Here is a 24238-nt window from a genome sequence, read left to right on the forward strand (position 1 = left end):
AGAGTCAATACTAGGCTGTTTTGAGATTTTCTCTGCCATTGGAATTAATCCAAAACTCTTCACTTTAGTCTAAGGAAGACTCTTCAGACAAGTACATAAAGCAGCCACTTTCTTCCCCAAAATATCACAAGAAAGGTATCTTGGCAACATGCTAAATTTCTCTTCTGAAATCTCTTGAGCCAGGCCCCCACAGTTCAGATTATTCTCAGCACCACTGTCTTCCATGCTCCTACTAGTATGACCCATTAAACAGTGCTTAAAGCATTCCACTGCTTTCCTCACCCGAAATACCAAAGTTCAGATTCTTCCAAATGAAAACATGGTCAGGCTTATCACAGCAATAATCCTGGTACCAACTTTTGTCTTCATTAGGATTTCTATTGCTGTGAAGAGGCACTTGACCATGGCGATGCTTATAAAGAAAAACACTGAATTGGTGGCGGCTTATAGTTCAGAGGGTTAGCCCATCATGGTGTGACAAGGAGATATGCAGGCAGACATGGTGCTGGAGAGGTAGCTGAGAGTCCTACATCTTGCACAGGCAACAGAAAGTGGTCTGTCTCTCCGGGCATGTATGAGACCTCAAAGCCTGCCTCTACAGTGACACACTTCCTCCAACCACACCATACCTACTCCAGCAAGGCCACACCTCCTAATGGTGTCACTCCCTTTGGGGGTCATTTTCTTTCAAACCACCATGAATAGGAAAGCTCGCCCTCTGCTGTATCACACAGTGTCCCTGTATGGTAATGTGGGGGTTGAAGGGTATGCTTCTCAGAAGTTCTGTAACTCAGGCCTGTACATGAGACGGACAAAAGTCAGTCCACGGGTGAAAGAAACACACATGAGATGTAGTTAGTGCTTCAGCTTTTATATGCACAGAGGCCTCCATGGAAAGAAGAGAAGGCCCAGGGCCTTCCTGTCATCAGGAGAGTGCATCCCTAGTGAAGTTCCAAGACAGGGAAAGGGTTTTGATTTCTGGGGATACTGAGGGAATGTAGCACAGATTCTAATTGTTCTTAGTAATAAAAACTTGGAGTCAGCTATCAGGTGGTAAAAGCTGAAGGATCAGAGAAGCAGAGAAGCCAATCACTAGATTGGTAGTTATCTCTACTAATGCTTGGATCAAAGGGGTAATCTTGTCCTCAGACTGATCGCCTCAGACTGCACTGAGCTTCTTTCTCCTCCTGCCTTATATTTCCCTCTCTGCCCAGCCATATCACTCCTATCTCCACAGTGCTGGGATTAAAGGAAGATGTGTGTAGAGCCGATGTCTCTTGTTGGGGTTTGGTTGTTTGACAGGGTCTCATTACGTAGCTCTGGCTGGCATGGAAGTACTTTGTAGACCAAGTTGGCCTTGAACTCACAGATAGCTCCTGTTCCTCCAGTGCTGGAATGAAAGGATCCAGGCACCTAACTCTGCAGAGAAATCAGCACCACATGGGGAATGTAGGTCTTACTTTTAAACAGATAGGCAAGGGCAAAGAGTTCTTCTGGCAAGTGCTGTGTGCTGGCTCGTTTTCTGTCAACTGTACACAGCTGGAATCATTTGGGAAGAGAGAGCCTCAGCTGAGCTAGCCTATGGTACTCTGTCTTGATTGATGAATGGTGTGGGAGGGCCTATCTCACTGTGGCCGGTGGTCCTGGGTGCTACAAGAAAGCAGACTGAGCAAGCCACGAGGAGTAAGTCAGTAAGCAGCACCCCTCCATGGCCTCTGGTTCAGTCCTTGCCTCTAGGTTCCTGCCTTGAGTTTATGCACTGACTTCCCAGAGTGCTGAATATTTATTGGAAGTATAAGCTGAAATAAATCTTTTCCTCTCGAAGTAACTTTTGGTTGTGGTGTTTTACAATAGAAACTCCAACTAGGACCAGCTTCCTCTCCCAGCCCCTCTTCCCCCACACTCTTCTCTCCTTTCCACTCCTTCCCTCTCTTTTTTTATCCTCTCTCCCTTCCTTCCTCTCCCTCACCTCCTCCTTTTCTCCCTCCCCTTTCTCTCCTCTCCCTTCCCCCATTCCCTTTCTCTTTCTCTCCTTTGCCTTCTCCTCCCCTTCCTTTTCTCCTTCTCTTTCTCCTCCCCCATTTCCTTTAACTTGAAATAATCTCAAAGTGAAAGGGGTGTTTGGGGGCAGTGGTACCTTCTAATTCCCACTGGTGAGAAGCTATATAAATGTAAATATGCCCCATTTAGGCAGCAATGCATTACGAACCAACTTTATAATGGTATATTATACAACAGTGAATAGACTCTTGCTTGCAAATTATTTTTCCTTTAGTAAACCATTCAGGATGGTGTCTGACATATATTAGGTGCCTTTTTGGATAGTACCTATTGCTAACGCACGCCAGAGTGACTCTATAAGAGCAGGCATCTCTTTCAAGCTGCAGAAACCAAGGCTCAGGGCTGTGATCTGGTTATAGTCTCCTATCCCGGCCTGCTGTCTAGCCATGGCAGAGTGAGTGTTGGTGTCAGGCCAGTGGGCTGCCCTTCCCAGCTCTTGTTTCCTCTTTGCAAGGCTTTCTGCAGGAGGGCAAACATCTTTGGACTGCTGTCTGTGTCCCCCTGTGTGGGCACATGATCAAAGGATGCTCTGAGCATGGGCAGCCTACAGCAGAGTCAATCTGCTACTGTGCTTCTAGAGTAGACCCAAGCAGTTGGGACCAAGTGAATGGGCACCCTCAGTGACAAGGCCAGGAGAACCCTTGGTAGTAAGGCCCCTTCTCTGGTAGCTCTTGTTCTCTCCTGTGTCTCAGACTCGTTTCCAGCTGACTGTCTCTGAGAAAGGCCCTACACCTCTGCAGGCCTCAGTTTCCCTTAGTGTTCCCAGCACTATGGTTCTGATACACGCACTCTCAGGCCCCAGAATGTTTGGGTCCAATCCCAGCTTCCCACTTGAGTTTTCAGATCACATGACTCTAGGAGAGACATTCATCTCTCCAGGCCTCATTTCCTTCCTGGCAGAGTGGAGACACTAACTGTAGCCTGCTTCTGGCACCTACAGTGTCAGCGGTACCTTAAGGCCTGTTGGCTGCTGCTATCACGCTCACTCTGAAGGGGCTGAGGACACGTGTGTGCCTGAAGGCAAGGGGCTGGCCCCAGTCCCTGTCCCCAAGCTCCCAGCCTGCAGCCCCCCCCTGGATTTACCTCTGAGTGATTGACAGCTGGGCCAGTGGGGCCCTGGCAGGCCTGTCCTGGCAGCTGCTCCCACAAGGCGAGGCCTGGGAGCTTCAGAGAATTAATTAGGCTGCATTCCTCCTCCAGGGCTCCCGCAGCCCCCTCCTGAGCTGCCGAGGGCTCTTGGCACCGATCCCTGGCAGGCCAAGGCGAGACTCACTCTCTGTAAGAGATTCTGGGAGGGTCTCTGTAGGCTTGAAGCGCTGGCCCAGGAAGGGCTGCTGATTACCCAGAAGCCCAAGGCCGGCTCCTCTCCTGGCTCTTTTGCTTAGCAACCTTGACCAGCTCTTCATCACTTGAATTCAAATCCCTGCCTTTGGATGCTCTTCTCCTCCTGGCTCCCGCAGCTCAGGCCAGCTGCCTCTCCCTACCTGGACCCTTCCTTGGTGTAGCCAGACTTTCCCGTCCCTGCTCCCCGGGGTGTCTGTCATGTTTTGGTCCTCATCACAGTGTAAGCAAACCCTTCTGGTCCTGCTCTTCAGTGGCCTGCAAGAGCTGGAAGATTAGCTCACAGCACATTCCTTTCCCTGGCTCTTCCCCTTGCCAGCCTGGGAGAGCTTCAGGGTAGCAGGTAGTGTCCAGGAGCAAAAAGCACCAATGGCAGAGACTTCTAGCATGGCAATAACCCCCTTTTCTGGGGTTGTCTGTGTATGTGTATATATGTGGGTGTATGTGTGTTCGCGTGTGTGTGTGTATGTGTGTACATGTGTGCATGTGTGTGCGTTCACGTGTGTGTGTGTGTGTGCGTGTAACAGCTGCTGCTGGTGTTCCCCACCTACAACATCACCCCATGCCTGGGCTGGCTATGTCACTCAGGACATCATGGCTCATTTCTGCAGACCCTACCAGGCTTTTCCAGACCCCTCCCTTCTTTAATACCCAGGAGAGGCCAAGCCCAGCCTCAGTCCTTGAAGAAAGGAGCTTCGTCTATGCTACTCTTCCTGTCTAGGACCTTCTCCCCCACCTTACTCAACTGATGCTTGTTCCTTCAGGCCACCTACTCCAGGAAGCCACCTTGGACTCCCTTCTCCAAGGTTCCATCTCAGTGTGGCTGTTTCCCCGTCAGACTTTAGAGGCCAGGGGCTAATGGCAGCTTAGCTACAACCACGCTGGAGATGGACTCGGTTTGGTTGCAAAGTGCTTACCTAGCACACGTGATCCTGAGCACTTCCTGTAATCCCTGAACGCAGAGGCAGGAAGAGCGGAAGTTCAAGGTCACCTCTGGGGAAATATTGAATTTGAGGCCAGCATGGGCTATGTGGGACCCTGACTCAAAACAAAAACAAGCAACAATATAGCAAATGAAGCAGTGGGGTCTCATTATCTCCCCCCCTACACACCCTTTTGGATTATTTTGTTTTCTAAGACAGGGTCTCACTATGTAGCTCTGGGTCTCCTGGAACTCCTTCTGCAGCCTGGATTGGCTTCGAACTCTCAGAGATCTGACTGTCCCTGCCTCCCTAGTGCTGGGATTTAAGGTGGGTACAGTAGAATGGGCCTTCCTTTCCTCTTCCATCTCATTCCCTCTCCTCTTCCTCTTCCTCCTTCCTCTTTCTTTTCCTCATTTTTAAAGAGAGAAGGTCTCACTATCTTGCCCAGCTAGCCCAAATTCCTAGGCTCAAGCAATTGATCTTTTGCCTCTTCCTCCTAGGTGCAGGTTAGCATGCTCATCCATGCAATGGGGGTAATAATTCAAGAATCTGCTGTGTAAGGCAGCTGTGAGGAGCCTATCAGCTAGCAGGACGCGGCAGGCTCTGTGTGTATCTCCATGTTGGGCAGCTCTCTGGCCCTCAAGACAGGGGCCACCTCTGTCGGCACGACTCTCCAGCGTCTCCACAAAGATGATTATTTGTCTCCGCTTAATGAATGGATGGCCACAGTCCAGGAGTTTATTGCCCTGGGGCAAGTGCTTTATCTGGACTGACCCTGGACTCTATTGGAGGCGGTGGCTGAGGTGGGGTGTGTGGGTGTGTGTTTGTGTGTGTGATGAATTCCCTGGGCTCGTGGATGAGGCATGTCTGAAAGCAGCCGTGCATGGCTTAGGCAGCAGCTTCCCTGGCCTGGCCTGTACCTGATCTACATGTAGTCCCTACCTGGTCCCCAAGTCACTTTCCCCAACATGTGCCCCGGGGAAACTGGGGTCATCCCATTTCTAGCTTCTCTCTGTCAGGGTTCCATCCAACAGACCACGATTTTGCTTGAAAACTCCCTGGAAAATGAGTAAGTGAGGTGGGCTTAGCGGATAAGGGTGCTTGCTGCTAAACTTGACGACACCTGGCTTTGATCCCAGGACCCAGGTGGTAGAAGAAGAGAACTCACTTTCTCAAGTTGTATTTGGGCCCTACACATATACCCCCTCACACATACATCCCCCACAAAATACACCCCCCCACGTACACACATACACCCACGCACACACTCACACACACTTGCTATGGCATGCATGTACCCCCATGTTTGCAAATAAATGTAAAAAGAAATTAAAACTTGGAAAAGATTTATTACGTGTTTATTAAAAAGGCAGAAAAAGGGGGAGATTTTTGTTCCCCAGATCCACGCTTCCCAGCATGGTTTTTCCCAGGGCTTCATTAGCCTCACGGCTTTTCTGCTCTTCTCAAACTGCAGGTCACATCAGCCGCTGCTGGGCCTCTGCTACCTGAGGCTGTGGGAAAGACTCTGGGTACATATGGCCCCTTGGCTCTGCCCTCTGTTGCCCTGATCCAGAGAGGTGGGGCAGGACAGGGTCTCCTGAGGAAAGGGCACAAGCCAGATAGCTCTTTCTATGACCCAGGAACAAAGGGAATGGAATACACCTCGGCCAGTATTTGCCATTCTGTCAATCTCTAGACTTTGACCAGGGTCCCAAGTGTGAGGGAAAAGCAGTGAGCACCCTCCTCTGTGGCCTCCACTTTCCTCACCCGGCCATTATGTCTCCTTCCAGGGTGGCTCTGGGGCTGTCAGCCCTGACCACTGGTTGTGGGTTTTGAGCTTCTGAGGGGGCAGGACAAGTCTGAGTGGAAGACGCTGTGCCGGGAACGGCAGCTTCCCATGCCAGCCCAGCTGGAGTGTGACAAGATGATCTGGCCTGGGATGCTGGGCATCAAGTGGCAGGGCTGTCCCATGGTTTCATGTCCAGGAGGTCTCAGCATCCCGGGGAAGGATGTGACATTACTTCCCTGCCACGTCTTCCCTCATTCACGCTAGCCCTGACTGGCCCTCTGGTGGACGTTGTTCTGGAACCTGCTTCTGACAACTTTCTTTGCTGTTCACAGACTGCTCACGGCTCTCTGGGGCCCACAGGAGAAAGCCTGTCTTCTGACTTACCCTTGTGGCTTCATCTCCAGCTCTTTCCCGTTGCCTGCTTTTGCCACAGGACTTGTCTGAGGACTCCTCTGTCATGCACACTCACCCTGCCTCACCTCCTTACTCACATCCATCCTGACCCTGGCTCTGGTTTCCTTCTGTTCCAGTCTTGTTTATCTTTTTTTTAATTTTTAAAATTTAAAATAATGTATGTGTTTGTGTGTGTGTAGGGGTATATGCATGCCACAGTGCACATGTAGAAGTGAGTGGACAATTAGTGTGTGTATGTGTGTGTGTAGCTAAATGCATGCTACAGTACACATGTAGAGGTGAGTGGACAATTAGTGTGTGTGTGTGTATGTATGTATGTGTGTGTGTATGTGTGTGTATGTGTAGGGTATATGCATGCTACAGTGCACATGTAGATGTGAGTGGACAATTAGTGTGTGTGTGTGTACGTGTTTGTGTGTGTGTAGGGGTATTATGCATGCTACAGTGCACATGCAGAGGTAAGTGGACAATTAGAATTAGTGTATGTGTGTGTGTGTCTGTGTAAGGGTATATGCATGCTATGTTGCACATGTAGAGGTGAGTGGACAATTAGTGTGTGTGTATGTGTGTGTAGGGGTATACACATGCTACAGTGCACATGTAGAGGTGAGTGGACAATTTTCGGGAGTCAGCTCCCTCCTTCCACCACATGGGTCCCAGGGTGAACTCAGGTTGTGGGTCTTGGCAGCAGGTGCCTTTACTCACTGAGCCATCTCACCGGCTCTTGTCATCTTGGAAGGTAGCAGAAGGAGCACCACATTCATGTGGGATCCTTTCTCCTACCCCCACCTCTACCCCAACCAGTTCCAATCTGCCCCCACATAGTCCCTTGGCTCTGTCCTCATCCCACACATAATCACCACCACACAAGCTGCTAAACCCACTCTACTTCCCAGGCCCTGGGGCCAGAGCTTATTACACTTCTTGTTCTGACCATCCTGGAAAGTGAGTTATCACTTTTCATTCTCTAGATGAGACAGCAGAGGCTCAGCAGGAGAAAGTTCAATGTCAAATTACAGTGTAGTTCCACGAATTCAACCAACACGCATTTATTGCACCCATCTATACTACAGATTCCGAGCTGCAGTCCTGTGTTTTTCTTTACTTGCTGTGTCACCTCAGGAAAGTCCCTGCTCTTCTCTGTGCATCGCGTCCCTCGTCTAGAAAGCACGGGCTGTGGAAGTTTGCATCCCCGTGTGGTGAAGACAAAGTGGGTTTCTCTGAACAGAGACCACGCTGGTGTACAGTGGGGGCTCAACACATACGGGTGTGTTGTTCTCCCAGAAGGAGGCTGGGGCTGGCTTTGTGGAGAAGGCAGGGTTATGGCAGGCATGTAAATGATTATTGCCTGCTCCATAAATATTTCCTGACAGCTGGCTCAGGTCATAGCCTGCCACTCCCAGTGTGAGCCAGTCATTCCCAGCCAGGGGTTTAGGACACAGCTTGCTTGTGGGAGATTCAGCTGGCCAAGCGTCCAGGCAATTGCCTGCAGGAATCTTCTAGACCACAGGCTGTCCCTGGGCCCAGCAAAGGTGCTGCTTGACTCCAACCCTGGGCTCCATCAGCCAGAGAAGTGTCAGAGTGAGAGTCAGGGCCAGGCTCAGGTTGAGGATAGGGTTCGGCACCCATCACCCGCCACCACTTTGTACATAGACATGTATCCATTTGGTTCCGTTTGTCACAGGACAGATACACGGAGGCCCCCCAGTCAGGCCCTGGCTGAACAAGATTTCTGGTTCTGAAGATGGTCTCTGCACCTTCATGGATCTAACATCTTCCAAATTTACCCTTGAAGAGTGCCTGGCCATCGTGTTCTTGTCTACTGGGAATATATGACCCAGACCCCAGATGTGACAGCTGAGGGTGGCTAAGTCACGACAGGCAAAAGCCCAGAGAGGGTATGTTAGTAGCCAGAGAAACGCAGTAAGGGACAGGGGAATCTGGGTCCCAGCTACCCATATTGCTGAACTGTTCTCTTCTTCCCATGTCCTTTTAAGTCCTGAATGATCCCTCCTGGGAGGGACCTCTCACATCTGCTTGGACCTTCCAAGACAAAACTCCTAGAAGACCATTTCATTCTTTATTATAAACATGAGTTCATAAGTAAACAATCGAGGCTCAAAAATACATTAAAATAAATAATAAGCAGTTCAAAGTTCATAGAGCAAATAACTTATATACAGATGAGGGAAGGAGAGCAGGCCCTGCCCCCTCCCCCAAAGGAGGGGGAACCAGAGAGGATCATGGGGGCCAGCCGGGATGTCAGTCATCAGTATGCCCCACCCAGTATCCTCCTAACGTGGGACTGCTCCTAGATTGCAGTCCAGCACACAGGACACTCCTCAGGACACAGTCAGCATGTTCATTTGGCTTCACGGAGCTCCTTCAAGCAGGTCTGTAGCCAGCAGCCAGCACGGAGTGGGGCTGAGCTGCTGCTCAGGAGCTCAGGGTGGCCTGGCGGCATCAGGGCGCAGAGAGGCTGTAAGTGCTGTAAGAGAGACCGGAGCTTGTGCTGAACCCATCGGATGGGTCTGGCTAGCTGGGGCTGAGGTCTTGGCCCAGAACACAGGCACGGGGTCTCCCCGGTTGCCCGTTGCCTCCTGTCTCCACATGGGCTTCCTTCTCAGTGGTCCTGCCGCTGAAAAGGGTTATCTTTTCCTCCATCGAGAGTGTGCAGGACCCGACTCTCTTGTCACCTCTGGCTGTAGCCTGGCAAAGCGGAGCTTGGAGGCAGAAATGTCCCTAGAAGTGGAGAAGGATCAGTTAGCATCTCAGGAGATACAGGGTGCCCAGGACTCCCTTGGAAGGTAGGTAGTTGGACCTAGAGCCTCTGCCTAGATTTGAGGAAACAGCTGTCCCGGCTCAGAGTGTGGTCACTGCGCCAGGCAAGGTCTGCACATCAGGCCCAGGAGCGTCTCTGACATGGGGCCACTGACATTGCTTGTATTCAGCCTTGGGTGTTGCCGAGATGAGGGGTCTGCCAAGGACAGCCTGGGCACTGCCCCTGGTGTGTTTTCCTTTTCTTCCACCGTGTGAATGTCCTTCCTTCCTGGCACTCATATTCCTCCACCCTAAACTACGCCATCTTGCTCTATCTGCAGTTTACAAGGTGGGCTTTCCACACAGCATGGTCCTGGTGGCCCTTTGACCTTGTCTGAGGTCATGGCCGCAGCTCTCGGAGCAACTCTCCACTTCTGGACCCTAAGAGTTCTATATCTGGGGGTGAGAAGGTGGGTCTCGGGGCCAGACTGGGCAGGGCTCATCCTCTTTGAGGCCCTTTCTCTGCTTTTAAGACACTAACTAGACCCAGTCTTGAGGACCTGCAACAGTAGGATAGCCCTGAGCTCAAGGCCAGCCTGGGCTACTGAGTGAGATCCTGTCTCAAAACCAAACTACACCAAATCAAAGCAACAACAAAAACAACAGTAACAGCAAGAAAAACCCTGAACTGCCGTCAGGGTGAAGGCTTGGGTAGTAAAGCAAGCTCTTTGCACACTGTGAAGTGCTGTGCTGTCTACATACACACTGAAGTGCTGTGTATTTGCCAAGCCTTCCTTATTCTCACTCAGTTCTTGAGTATGTGCGGGGGCCTGATTATCCCTACCACTCCTGCTCCATTTCCTGCCTTTCCCCAAAAATGGTAACTCCCAAAGAGCCACACCAGGTACTGTCCAGCCCCAAGGACCCCTTCACAGCAGAGGCAGGCGTGGCCAAGGCCTCCAGAGCTCCACAGGAATACTGCTTCATACATATTAGCACACCTAACCTGAAGAAAACCCTTCAGAATGGACATTGCTACCTCCCTGCTTCAAACTCTGCAGCACAGAGAAGCCCAGCCGCAAGCCAGGGCTCACAAAGCCTGTCTATGGCTGAGGTGGGCTTCTCAGCCAGTACTCTGTCCCACCAGCTGCCCCTGGGTCCCTTTGCTGAGTGGTCTAAGTTGACGTTTCTGCCCTTCAGTTGAACAAACATTTGTGGGCCTTGTGCTAAGCCACTTGTGGCCACCAAGTGGGGGAGATCCCTTATGAGTATTGAAGGAGCAAGCAACACCTTGAGTCATTCACTCCAAGCCCCGGTGGAGGGAAGCCGCCTGGATGAATAACTGTGGTTCTTCCCAGTCAAAGCCCTCAAGGCCTGATGCACACCTCCTGGTCCCAGAATGCAGGAGTTAAGGAAAGAAGCTTGGGGCTGGAGAGATAGCTCAGCATTAAGAGCACCTTCTGCTTGTGCTATAGGGGATCAGAACCCCCATAGCAGCTCACAGCAATCCATAATTCTGGCTCAAGAGGATCCAGCGACCTCTTCTTAGAGCACATAAGTTACATACAGATGATGCCCTCTTCTAACCACCAAGGGCACCATGCACGCATGTGATGCACATACATACATGCAGGTAAAACACCCATGCATGTAAAATAAATCTATTTATAGGTTCTTAACAGAGCCAGATGCGATGGATGCTTTGTGACTCTAGACAAGTGGCGTCACCTCTCTGAGCCTCAGTTATCTAGACGGACAAGGAAGACCCAGTCCTGCCTCACACAGAGGATAAGGCAGACATGCAAAGCATACAGAAAGTGATCAGTCATGCAATGAATGACCCTCACCTTAGCTTTTGGAGGAGGACTCCCTCAGCGGCCCACTTCCTGCCAGGCTTTAACACAGCTCCGGGAGCCTGGCTGCTTGGGGTGACCACAGTTTCAGACCTGAATGAAGAGAGTGGCAACGCGTGAGGGGCTGGCCAGAACCCTGAAGCTAGCTGGCTGCGGGCCCAGCCCAGCCCCCACCCTGCCCTCTGGAGCAGATCCATTTCCACTCTGCACACCTGGCACCCTTCCCTCCTGGGCGGGGTGAGGACCAAGGAAAGCTGAGCTACTGGGAATGTGTTCTCAGCCCCAGAACGAGGCAGATGGGTGGCTGGCCTTCCCAGAATCTGGCCACCTGCAGTTGCAGGGGAAACTGAGGCAGGGGTGGAGCCCCAGATTGAGCCCCAGAGGAGGAGTTTCTCGGAAGCTGTCATGGGAACTGGAACACTCGCTTGCTTTCTCAGTGGTCCAAGAAGGGGAGGGGAGGGATGCAGCCGTCCCCTTCACAGATGGGAAAACCAAGGAGGCTTGGCATTCACACCCCTAACATCCTTGACATAGTGACAACTCTGTGACCTGTCATAGATTGCTAGCTACCGATGTTATTTTTTCTTCTAAACAAACTTATGAAGTACCAGAGCCTCCAGTTAGAATCTGAAGCCCAGTGGGGCCCAATTCCTTGCCGGCCTGACACAAGGCTTGCCCCTCTCTGAGCCTGGGCTATCACGTGGCTGTGCCCAGGAGTGGGGATGTGTTCTCCCAGAATCCTTGGAGCTGAGCAGAGGGAAGAACTCAGTGTATTTCTGTGGGGGAAAGGACTGCCATGGGCCCAGTTTACTTCTGGGTTTTAGGACATTGCTTGTCTCCTCTGGGCCTCTGCCCCTCTACTAATCTCCCAGATACCCGGCCTCCAGACCCAGTCCCATGTAGCAGTCACCCAACCCCTGCAGGCTAGGAGTCCACCTACCAGGGTCTTTGATGGCAGAAGGTGGCACAGGCAGAGTCCCCGGCAGTAGAGCACTCACAGCGCCTTGGCAGGGAGCGGCGCCGGCGCCTTGGCGGGTTTCCCAGGCCGTAGGGAGCTGTCTGTCTGTGGGCGGGAAGCCAGCAAGGTAGTGTGTACATGGGGTGGGGGGGAGCAGAGAGGAGAAAAAGAGAGGAGAGACACAGGATTAGATAAACACACCATTGGCCAGCAGAGACGGTCTACACTGAACACGGGTATAGCCAGTCAGTCCTCCAGCATGGCCAAGAAAGGTGACCACCCCACTGCTTCTCATATTAAACTAGCCACAAGTCACAGACTCCTCTAACAATGCTTCTGCACACTGCTCTGCTAGGAGCTCCTGCAGGAGAATGTAAGGAATAGAGCTTGCAGATCCTAGGAGGCCTGGGCTGGTCCTCTGTCTTCAGAGAAGTCCCCCCATCTAGGCCATGAGGAAGGAAGACCATTCAGTCACCAGAGTGAAGCATCCGGCTCTCAGCCAAGTGGCCTCTAGTTGGTCCCCACTTGTTGGGGGAGTGTGCTAAATACAGTGTGTGTGTGTGTGTGTGTGTGTGTGTGTGTGTGTACATGTGTAATTGGGCTGATTTCTGATCCAGTTTGGCCAAGGGAGGCAGAGTAGGGGCCCTGAGGCTAGTCCACTCAACACCTTTGGTCAACAGCTAATTTTGGAGCTGTAGTGATTCTGGGTGGACCCGGCACGCAGGGACTGGCAGGGTTTCCACCCTGAGCCAGCGTTTGGACGTGGATTAGCTCTGCACACGTTTATATGCTCAGCTTCTCCTGCCTTATGCAATTTGGAGAGGGGGAAAATACATACATCCACAAAAACATCAACCTGAGGTATGCAGGAGCCTGGAGGCAGCACAGGGCAGGGAGAACCCAGCTCTGGCTCCTGCCAGGGTATCCCAGGCAGACTTCTTGTCTGCCCTATGGGGGGCTGCAGCAGGGCCTGCCTTGTGGGGAGACTGGAGGCTCAGCAGAAGGTACTGTGCTTGTAGTGTTTCGTGCAGAGCGTGGCCTGGGCTGCTGTTATGCACGGGCTGGTTCTCTGCAGGGTAAGTGTGGTTGAGCTCCAGCACCTCCAGACTTGGGAAGGGACCAACCCACCACTTTTTCTTCCTGTGTGACCCCAAAGAGCTTGCCTCACCTCTCTGAGCCTCAGTACCCTGATGTGGAACACGGACGGAGCTAGCACGTTCCTACAGGTTGTTGCAAGGATTCCAAAGCCAAGCAGCTCTCTGCCTGATTCTGGTAGCCCCCACATTAACTCATAACTACTAACTATGGGTGGGTACCGTCCCAGTGTCCATCTGAGCCCCACGGTGAGCCAGGCAGTTGCAGAGGTTGCCAGAGGCCTTCACCCCCACCTTCTCCCACAGTCCTGGTGGATGCTCACCCTGCAGTATTCACCCAGATGATGTCCAGGTGGCAGAAGTACACACACTCCTTGTCAAGCCAGGAGTTGCAGGAGCAACGGCGAAAACGCAGGTGGGGGCCGCGGCCCTTGGGTGCCAGGGCTGGCTGCTCCAGAGTGGCAGCTGCCTGGCCCTTGCCTGCACACAGGAAGGAGAGAGAGGTGGAGAGGTCAGGGCACCTGGCCTGCCTGGGATAGGGGACCCGTAGGGCTCCTCCTCTTGCATAATAAGGAAGTTGGCACTCTTGATGCTCAGGAACCACTGGTTAGCCTGGGGAAGTCCCAGCCACCAGCGCTGTGCCTGCACTCGGCCGAGGAAGCTCCTGCTGGGGGCTCCCTGCTCTATGCTCCCAGTTGGCTTTGGGAAGCACCATACCCCTGGAGGAGATGCCGATGGACAGACCCCAGGGCAGCAACAAATGAGGGAGGGCTGCTCACCTTCATGCAGGGCCAAAAGCAGGGCCAGAGCGACGGAGCACCAGGCGGCCGGTGTGGGAACCATAGCAGCGGCAGAGTGCTTGGCTGGACCAGGGGAGCAGGGAGCGCCTGTTGCCTGCGTCCTGGTGCTAAGCCGAGCTGGGAGCTCATTGCCGAGGTGCCCTGACCGCCTCTTATAATACCAGGCAGGGTGCCCGCCTCTGCTGGTCCAGCCCCGCCTCGCCTAGCTGCAGCACCTTGGGCAGAGAGCCAGGGACACCGCCTCCTCCCTGGGTGCCTGGCCCGCCCTGGCCTCCCGGTGAGGGGGAGGGAGGTGGAAGGCTGGGCTCCACCCTCTGTGCTGTGCTGGAGCACCTTCAGGAGTCTCCAGGCTCCCTGCAGGCCCAGGGCCCCTCGGAGTTCTGAGGTTACCCCCAAGTGCTCCCAATCCCCTCCCTACTCTCCCAGTGGCCCTCCAGAACTGGAAGTTTGGAATGGAGATCTCAAAGCAAAGCCCCCCCCCCCCCCCCCCCCCCCCCCCCCCCCCCCCCCCCCCCCCCCCCCCCCCCCCCCCCCCCCCCCCCCCCCCCCCCCCCGCTTTACGAAGATTTTGCCACTCTCCTCCCTGCCCGTTGTGAAGCAAGCTGAGACATCCCTTCACTGCGTGGGAGGTGAAGGGCCCACTCCAGGCTTCATGGCCTTGGGCAAGTCAGAATCCCCTTTGGACCGCTGGCCTCAGGAAGGGCACAGCTCATGCCTGACCTTTGATAGCCTGGGGCTGCCGCATCCTCATCTTCCCTGAGAAATGCTATCGCCCCCTCCTTCCCCATGCACTCCTCACCCCACCCCCGACTGGAGAAGGAGTTCTAGAAACTACTCAGTTGTGCAACCATGACCAAAGAATAGCCTCCTGGACCTCAGTTTCCTTTTTTTGCAAAATAAGACCAAAACACGGGGCTGGCCCCTGAAGCTGTTTGGCTCAAATCCGCCCTAGAGATAGCGAAGTTACTTCAGAGTCCTTTCTAGGAAGATGCTCCACAGGCTCACTGAAGGTGTCCTGCGTGGTTTCCCACAGTGGAAGCAACAGAATATCTTGCTCACCTCAGTGGCTACTTTATGCAAAAATGGAGAAGCCGGGAGGCTGACAAGGCGGCTCAGAGGGTAAAAGTGTTGGCCACACAAACCCGATTTATCTGTGTCTGAGCTCTGGAACCCAGCGGCCGTGTGCATCTATGGTCTCAGTATTTCTAGAGTGAGGTTAGAGGTGTAGACAGGAGAATTGCCTATACATTTATGGGTCAGTTTGCCTGGAGTATAGCACAGAGCGGGGACAAGGGAGACCTTGCCTCAATCAGGCAGAAGGAGAGAATTGCCACCTAAGTTGTCCCCTGACTTCCACACATGTGCCATAGCATGCATGCATGCGTGCACTCACACAGCCATATCACACACACACACACACATACATACAAATATGCACACACAACAATAATAAATAAATGGAGAAGGAGGAAGAGGAGAAAGAGAAGACAAAGGCATGAGGAGTAGCTCTCTAGGGCCTGACGTTCTGCTTTGGGTCCCTAGGCTGACTCAGAAGTCATGTTAGAGGCAAAAGCAAAGACACACTGCGGGAAAGGGAAGGGACAGAATGAGCGACTCAGAGCATTGGTAGTCCCTCTGTGCCTGTTCTGGCCTGGCAGAGTCCACTCAAGCAGATCCTTCAAGAAGCCTGGATGCAGGTGCATGAGAAAGGCCCTCAAGTTCCTGGAATTCTAGGCCTGCCTGACTCATGGTAGTAGATTTATCTTACATTCTTGAGGTCCAGAACCCTACAGAGGGCATGGCCTGTGGCCTTCCCTGTACATAGAGCATATCTCAAGAGCCCTGCGAATGCACTCCAAGGGAGAGAGTGACGTAGGACTCCCCTGGCTCTGGACTGTGGACCCCAGACCATTCGGCATCTCTTTATGTCTGTGCAGAGGGTTTAGTTTGTTGATTAAAAAGTGGAGGGGAAGGTATAGGCCATAGTGCCTCTTTCCAGGGTGACGAGAGAGAGAGAAAGGGGGTGGGGTGGGGAGAGCCTGGTGAAGAGCTTTGGTAGAGCAAAAGAAGGATGAGGCAAGGGTAGTAGGTGAAGCTGTCGGCCCAGGGACAAAAACACACTGTGCCCTAGGATGCCGCTGCTCTCTTCTGGTGTCAGTTCCAAGAATGCCCACAAGGAGGCTCAGAGAGCAGGTGTGTGTGTGTGTGTGTGTGTGTGTGTGTGTGTGTGTGTGTGTGTGTAGGGGTTCACATCAGCCATATACCTGACATTTGACAGAAACCCCTTTTGGAAGCCCAGTCTTGATCTCACTAGTAAACCACAATGAACTTGACTCCTAGCTCCCATGTGGGGCTCGCTGCATCTGTAGGCTGCAGCTCTGTAAGAATTTGGAAGAATAGTTCTGGAATGAGGTGAGCAGTTCTCTTGGGCGCTGAGAGAATGTGGCTAGGGACTTGCGTGGGGGTGTAGAGAGTGGGGAGCCAGAAGAAAGAAGAGAGGACAGGTCAGCGGAGAAGGAGTAGGGTCAAGGCGGGGAAGAAAAAAACAGGCAGATAAAGGCAGGTATCAGGGGGAGAGCTTGGCAGAACCAGGAAGCAGGGAGAAAGAAAGAGCTGGGATTTGAGGAAGTAAAAGAGAAAGACAGGAGAGGGGAGGTTTTGGGGGGAAGGGGGAGCCGGAGAGGCAGAGCGCTACCCTGTCTAATCTTCACACAAATGCAAAATGCCAGCCCAGGACAATAGGGAGCCAGAGGCTCGGAGTCTGGGAAGCATAATAGAAGAACTAAATGGAGCCGGAGACAGGATCTTTCTGGGTATAAAAAGAGTGGCAACCGGGCAGGGGCCACTGTAGGCTCCCCGGGTCAGCACAGGGAGCTGTCTTGCTGGCTCTGGTTTCTCTGTCCCTGGCTTGGGCTCCAGCTGGACAGGCTAGGCTGTATATGTAATGGAGAGGCCTGCCTAGGAACCTGAGCGAGTCCAGCCTGTCTTAGGGGATGGAGCCTTTCCGGGAACAGTGCTAACCCACTGACAAGAGCTGTTTTCCAGGTAGAGAATTAAGCTGAGTTAAAAATAGCCTCCTGAGGTCCTTGCATCTCTTGGCCTAGGCCCTAGCAATCACCCTTGCCCCTCCTGGCTGATCTGGTGGCCTGCCCCTGTCCACTGTAATAATTGTCCTGGCCATGCTGTCCCTATTCCTTCCGAGTGACTTGGCTGCATGTCCTTGCCTGCCTGTGCTGACGCTGGTGGTCTGGTCCTCACCAGCTGCCCCAGCCACCCATTTTGCTGAATCCTCTAGCTTGGCTCTACCCCATAAACTGCCTAGGTAGTAGGTCTCTAACAGCTGCAGGGGAGGTAGATGGGGCACATCTGAGGAAGAGTTTTGAGAGATTTATTTTATTTTATTTTATTTTATTTTTTTGCACAAATGATGTATTTCCCATCAGGTGGGCACTTGACTTGGAGGAGACGGTGGGTGGCTTTTGGGGAGTGAAGGCTGGTGACAGAGAATGGTTGACGTTTATTTATGGGTGAGAAGCTAGGAATTGCCCTGAAGAAATCCCCGCCAGTCATCAACCCCAGTCTAGATGAGATAGATAACTGTGGCCCAGAGGAGGAGCAACCTGCTCCAGTCATAACGGCTCGTTCTCTTAGATTCTGACCAAGACTCGCCCTTCTCTTATACCCGTAAGTTTAGTTCAGGGTCCATTTGGGTGTCTTTGGGGGGAAAGCTATGAGAAGAACCCCACTAACAGAAGTCCAGTCACTGGGAAGTGCCTACTTAGGCTACCTCCCCAGGACTCTTAAAACTCCATAATACCTGCACGCTGTCCAGCTACCAGAAATACTGCACCAGATGAAGGAATCTCAAGAGCGAGGGACATTGTCCCGCCGGACAGGGATGACCTGGAGCAGTGGCCTGGTATTTCAGGCAAGACCCTGGAGCAGGAGACCTTTCCGAGCTCTCCTACACAATGCGGCTGTACCTCCCTGCCTCTTCCTTGTTTCTGTAGTCCTGCCTTCCTACTGATGATGAGAGACGCTCTCAGCTCTGACTACCCGTGCCATTCAGAATCCAGCCTCCTGTACGTTGGAGCCCCACAAATGGAGGTCTCGCAGACTGTGGCTGTGCAGGTCTGGCTCCCAGCTAGGCCTTCCATCTCCAGAACATTGGTCATTTTCTATGGTCACCCAGCCCCACCAAGCCTGAGGAAGTTTGTTTGCACCCTGGATGGAAGTGGCTTGCAGGTACAGGCTGTACATGTGACTGAAGAGTGGGCAGCTGGGAACAGGACTGGCTATGGGCCAATGCTGGAAGCCTAGTGACCACAGATTGGCAAGGGGTTGGCCGTAGAGCTGACCTTGACCGGGGGTTTGGGAACTGGGGAAGCCTCAGACGTTCCCATGGTCACTTGCCTGGGAGCTGTAGCTTGAGTCACTTCTCTCGGGGCCTGAGGGCACTCAACCACAGGGCCTCCTTCTGATGGGTGGGTGGCTTGGGTCTCCCTGCCATCAGTCCTAGCTCACTGGGAGCCAGCAAGGCCTGCCACTGGCCGCCCACATCTGGGTCTCTACAAATGCTGCCTGAGGCCTGAGAGACTGGCTCCCTGGGTCCACGCTTTCTCAGAGGATACCCTTGCCTGTTGTCTCCCTCCTTCCATGTTAGTCCAGTGGAAAGATTTCTGTCTCCCACATAAATTATATACCTTTAGAGGGCTAACTCACGTGCCTTGTTTGTTATTCAGCTCAGAGCAATCAGAACAGGGTCATCAAGGCCTAGAGGGTGTCTGGACTTTCAGAGGAACACAGGCTGTGCCCATCAAAGCTGGCCAGGTGGCTGTGAGAGTTTGATTTGATGGACATTTTGGAATAAGAAAATAAACACAGCGGCTCAGCAGTTAGCACCAAGTTTCCGAGTTTCCTTCGAACGTTAAGGTCCCCGATCCCCAGGTGACCTTTTAGGAGCTGCGGCATAGAGCACTTACTGTATCCTAAGCCCTGTGACAAGCAACCCGCACGCATCAGCTCCACAGACAGACCCAACACACCAGGGGGTGAGTGCTGTGATCGGTGCTTGTTTGACAAGTGAGGAAACTGAGACTGACAGAAGGTGGCCTGTTCAGTGACAGCTCTGGACCCTGTGTACCCCAAGTCCCCTTTGTGCCCCCTTCCTCTCCCCCACAGCAGTTCTTCTATAAGGACTTTTCCGTGTGTAGACTAGGCAGAGAACACGATGCAGGCTCGGAAGACTGGGAATTCAAGAACAGAGACAGACAGGCCTCTTACCAGTGTCCTCAAACAGAAAGCAGCCCACGCTCAGGAGGGCAGCGGCTGAGGCCCGGACACCTTACACAGGCATGGACAGTCATTCTCATTCACTGGACCTCCAGACTGACCTGGGAGTTAGGTTGAACTCGACCTCACTACAGAGGAGTCCCCAAGGGAAGTGGCCTTCTCAAGGCAGGGCTAGGGTTTTCCCTTTCTTATTTCTTTACTAAGGGATGAAGAAGCTATATCACGGGTTTTGTTAAGCCCCCCACTTATCCGCACACTTCCTCACCTATTCATCCAACATCCACCCACCCTTTCACCGACCCACTCATCTATATAGCCATTATTATTATTACTATTAGTTATTATTTTTTTTGAGATAAGTTTTTCAGTGTATCCCTGTCCGTCTTAGAACTCACTCTGTAGACCAGGTTGGCCTCAAACTCAGAGATCCGCCTGCCTCTGCTTCCCAAGTGCTGGGATTAAAGGCGCGTGCCACCACCGCCTGACCTATCCACGCATCGTTTTTTTTTTATCATCTATCCATCTTCCCATCATCCATCCATCTAACCTCCAGCATCAGTCCACCTACCCATTCCTCCACCCATCCATTCATCTGCTTATCCCTCATCCTCCCATCAATCATGCACCCTTCCCCCCACCCATTTGTCCCCATCTAGCCTGTCATCCAATCTGATCTCCACTCATCCGCCCATTTTAGTCTCCAGTTCATCCATTCTTCTTCATGAGAGGACTTGAGCTCTGACTAGAAGGCTGTACTTTTGCTGAGACAAAATTTAATTGTTTCTTAGGAAGAGATCCCTGTTCCCAACAGATATGACCTACTGACAAGCCATCTCCTCCTGAGTTCCTATTTTGGGGTCCAGCCCAGGCTTGGGTACATGGTACAGACCAAAGGTTGGAACGAAACCAAATACAACGAGATGGGTTACCAGACAGAGCTCACATCTTTGTGTAGATGATGTTTCTAATATGTGGGGTCAAGCCCCTTCTCTGTCGAATGCCATCGTTAAAATGCTCAAAGTGATGGGACTTGAGGAAATCTTTTAGAAGAAAATTCAGGCAGGCATCCAGAAATGGAAATTCCCTGGTTAGTGAACCAAGATGAAGAAACTGTGTACGCAGAGAATAGCTCCCAGTCCCCAAACCTAGAATCTTGGGGTATTCCAACTCCTCTGAAGCCCAGGCCCCTGCACCTGGAGGGTTTGGAACCCAAACTTTTGTCTGTCCCACCACCATCCCCGCCAGCCAAGACAAGCAGCTGGTATTTTTCAGAGCCACACCCACCCTGTTGCCTAGAACCCATGTTTTCCAGGGCGCACCCAGAGCCCCACCAGGAGGCCGCCTTTCCCCTCTGGGAAGGGGTGAGCCACCAGGAGGCTGACCTGGCCGAAGTACAGTGCTTCATTCTAGAATTTGATGTCAGCCCAAACTGAGTGTCTGAGGAGTGTATCATCAGGGCAACTTGGTGCCCAGCAGGCAGGCAAAGCTGGAGTTCCCACTGGGACTTCAGTTGACATTCCTGGGAAGAGGTGTGCCTAGGGTACCACCTCTTCCCCTGAAGGCCATGGCTTTTCCAGTGGCTTTGGGAATCCCAAGCCATGAATGACCTGGGAGGGGTACAACTGGGCTCTGAAAGGCAGAGCAGGCAGGAGCTAAATCACTGCCCAGGGCAGGCCCAGGGTGTGGGGATGAATCAGGGGCAGCCCACCCAGGTACCCTGGGGCCTGGCAGGGCTGGGTACCAGCTTCAAAGCCCTGTGACTCAGATTCAAGTTACCCTTCCTCCCGTTCCCCGTAGTCTACGGACCTGGTATTGGACTAGCTTAGCGGTACCGCAGGCCAGGGTTGGACAGTCTACTTTTGCTTTGTTTTGTTTTGTTTTGTTTCACAAGTCAGAGGACAAAGGGCACACTGAAGCCCAACCCTTCTGAGTGTTGGAAGCTATTTCGATCACCAAGACATCTGAGAAGGAAAGATTTCCTCTGACCGCACTGGGAGGCTCTGAGGTAGAACCAAAGCGAGATCTGGTAAAGGAGGCCCCGTGGTCAGCTTCTGTCACTCATTTTGAGATGCAGTGTATGTACTCCACGGAGCGGATGCTTTCCTGTAAGGGAGGTGTGTGTGCGCGTGCGCGAGCGTACATATATGTGCATACGTGTAGGTTATTATTGGAATTGTGCCATCCTCAGGCCGTGGACAGATTCCCACATGTATCTCCTTTGCTGTTCTGCGTTACTTAGTCTCTGCAACGCAAGCTGCACTGGTTGGGCCCCACTCCACCACATTAGCTTCAGCACGCCATTCAGTGACACGCCAGATACGAGGTGTGCTGAGACGTGGGCGCCTGGATAGTGACAGCTTCAGCTGGGCGTCTGAGACAGCCCCTAGTTTGCCATCAGGGTGAAGTACCTCAACTAATGCCTGTGCTGGCACCGGGTCTGTCTGAATCTGACCATGGCCCCATTTGTCCTGCCTTGTCTCCTCAGTGCTGGTCCGGGTGCCCCACACCCAACAGCCCAAAGCCAACGTCCTTGCCTCGGTGCTCTCCAGAGCCGCACATCCTGTCTTGATTCCTACTCCATTTATTCTGTCTGTTCCTCCAGGCTCGCTACAATTTTGTGTTTTGGTTTTGTTCCTGAGGTAGTATCTCACGGAACCAAGGCTGGCGTCAAACTCCCTACATAGCCAAGGCTGACCTTGAACCTCTGATCCTCCTACCTCTACTCTTGGACGTGCTGGAATGATAGCCATGTACCATCAAGCCAGACTGCATCACAAAGGTTGTCTCCCCTAGAAATTCAATGTGCGAGGCCTAGCTCTCCACCGAATACTTGCTGGGTTGTCAATTACAGCCATCTCTGGCCAGGCCTCCTCTTGCTTCTCACTGGGGGCAGTTAGTGGCAGAGGGCTCTGCTCCTGGTGTCAGGCCAAGCTAGGTTTGAATCCAAGGCTCATGTCTCATCTCAAATGCTTTTCCTCTTTCTTTGGGTCTGCTTCCTTCTATATGAATGGTTGGTCATGGATCCACGGCTGGGGTAAGGATTCCACAAGAAGGAGTCAGCTACTGATAGCAATCCGATGACAGAACACTCAGTGCTCACAGCAAAACCCGCTGAGGTATGTCAGTTTGTCGATCTTCAGGTTCTAAGAGGTCCAGGTGCTTTCCCGGGGATGTTCAGGGCTCAAATCTAGCCTGTCTGAAGTTGAATTCCTCCAATCTTCCCACCCTTTGCCATCACATACATGGCACGTTCTCCCGCTTTCAGGGTATGTGGTCAGCTAATGAGAGTTGAACTAGAAATTCGAATCAGTAAGGATTGTCTCGACCATCCTTGTCCATGTCCCCTGGGCTCCTCAGTCTGATGACTGCTTCTTGACTATCCCAAAGCTCCTGAACATACCAGTTTTGTGTACTGATGGCCGCACTGATGGCATTCTGGCTCAGCGTTCCAAGGACAGCTCTGGTTAGTGTCCATTGGGGATGTATGAACCTTCGTGAGGCAGGTGACATTTCCAAGTTGCCCGAAGGCTTCCTAGGAGACTGAAGGGGAACACTTTTAAGTCCAAGAAAACCTGGAGTTGCAGGTGTGGATTAAGCTTCCAGCTGGGAGAGTTGTAGGCAAGCCCCTTCTTTAATCTGAGCACCAATTCTGTCTGCTACAAAGAAAGGGCTTGGGTGGGTACCTAGGGGACAACATCTCTACAGAGAGCCCTCTGTAGGACCCCTCCCCTGGGGAAGTGAAGAACTCGGCCTGCAGAAGGCGCTGCAGAACTCCTGGTCCCAGGCTCTCTTCTCTGATAGGACACCACCATCAATCTCCATCTCCACCTCCACAGAGACCAACCTAGGCTTGTCAGGTGACCAGTACTCTAAGAGGTAATTGCAGCTCCTGCTTCTGAGAACATCCCACAAGCCAACCAAATGTTTTGTTTGTCTTGTTCCATTTTGCCATCCCCACAGAAAGGTCCTTATTGTTAGTCCTGTCTAGCAGACGAGAAGCCCGAGACTTATGGGTTCTAGGTCTACCTGCTTCCCAGCCTTCCTTTTTAGTGACCGTCCCAGCAAGCACGATCTTATTTATATCAGAATTCTCATGGATCCAGCATAGCCTTATATTCAGATGAGGAGGAAGTATCTGGTCCAGGTGACTCACCTAGCAAGAGAGCCGTGAGACTTGAACCCAACTCAGTGGAAACTCGTGATTAGAACTCTCAAGTTCAATGTGGATTTTCCTGATAGTGCCACAAAGTCTCCAAAGGCATGTCCAGGAGATCAGTCTTGGGTCTTGAGGGTGGGGTCAGTAGAAGACCTGCTGTCCTTCAAGTTGACCTCCAGGACTTTAGCAGCAGGAACCCTGGGTGCTTGGTGGGGAAGACGAGGCTGTTTAGGACCGTGACGGACGGTGAGGTGGGCAGTGACTCAGGGAAGGAGGTCCTGAGCGGACAGTAGGCCAGGCTGTTGTTGGGGTTCCCCAGAAGGAAGAGGTTTGGGCAAGGCAAAACTGAGTCATGGCAGTGAGATCAGACAGGGAGCTGGGATGGCCTAATGACGTCACACTTTCATCTGGGGCTGGCAAGGAGCCTCGGGCCCAGGCAGGCCTGGTGGGCCCAACTTAACTGGCCAAGCACACTTTCTCCTGACTGCCATTACCAGGGTTGCCAGCCAGAATCTAGTGTTGCTGGAATCTTCAAATCCTGCCTGACTAGGGAAACACTGATAAGGGACCTGGGAGGAGTATAGTGAATAAAATCTCAAGTTACCTTGGTGTGTGTGTGTGTGTGTGTGTGTGTGTGATGTATGTGTGTTTATCTCTGTGTGTGCTCATCAGCACATCTGTAAGAATGCTCGTAGAGACCAGACACCCACCTTGGGTGTCTTTCTTCAGGAACTGGCTATCTTTTTTATTTTATTTTTTGAGGCAGGGCATTTTATTGAGACCTGGGACTTGCTAAT

At 52.4% G+C, this 24238-nt stretch overlaps 2 protein-coding genes across 2 annotated transcripts in view; both read right to left on the bottom strand.

Moving 5' to 3' along the window:
• The window catches only part of Foxj3 (forkhead box J3), an 821428-nt gene that overhangs the window by 197611 nt on the left and 599579 nt on the right, over positions 1 to 24238 (bottom strand). The window lies entirely within an intron of this gene.
• On the bottom strand, positions 8590 to 14136 carry Edn2 (endothelin 2). The gene is made up of 5 exons (XM_050161435.1): positions 13973 to 14136; positions 13517 to 13673; positions 12082 to 12204; positions 11136 to 11234; positions 8590 to 9270 (listed from the first exon to the last, which is right to left on the bottom strand). Exons 1-5 carry the CDS (start codon positions 14034 to 14036, stop codon positions 9177 to 9179), a joined length of 537 nt encoding a protein of 178 aa, XP_050017392.1. The 5' UTR covers positions 14037 to 14136; the 3' UTR covers positions 8590 to 9176.

This window comes from Alexandromys fortis, unplaced genomic scaffold, assembly GCF_014885135.2.
Source record: "Alexandromys fortis isolate MF-2015 unplaced genomic scaffold, M_Fortis_MF-2015_v1.1 scaffold_122, whole genome shotgun sequence".
In the NCBI taxonomy this organism is placed as follows: Eukaryota; Metazoa; Chordata; class Mammalia; order Rodentia; family Cricetidae; genus Alexandromys; species Alexandromys fortis.

Excerpts from the sequence above, each read along its gene's own strand:
- Edn2 (XM_050161435.1), bottom strand. The coding sequence starts at position 14,036 with ATGGTTCCCACACCGGCCGCCTGGTGCTCCGTCGCTCTGGCCCTGCTT. Across the intron at positions 13,674-13,972 it reads GCTTTTGGCCCTGCATGAAG|GCAAGGGCCAGGCAGCTGCC; the intron begins GTGAGCAGCCCT and ends TCCTGTGTGCAG. Across the intron at positions 9,271-11,135 it reads GTCCTCCTCCAAAAGCTAAG|GGACATTTCTGCCTCCAAGC; the intron begins GTGAGGGTCATT and ends CTCCACTTCTAG.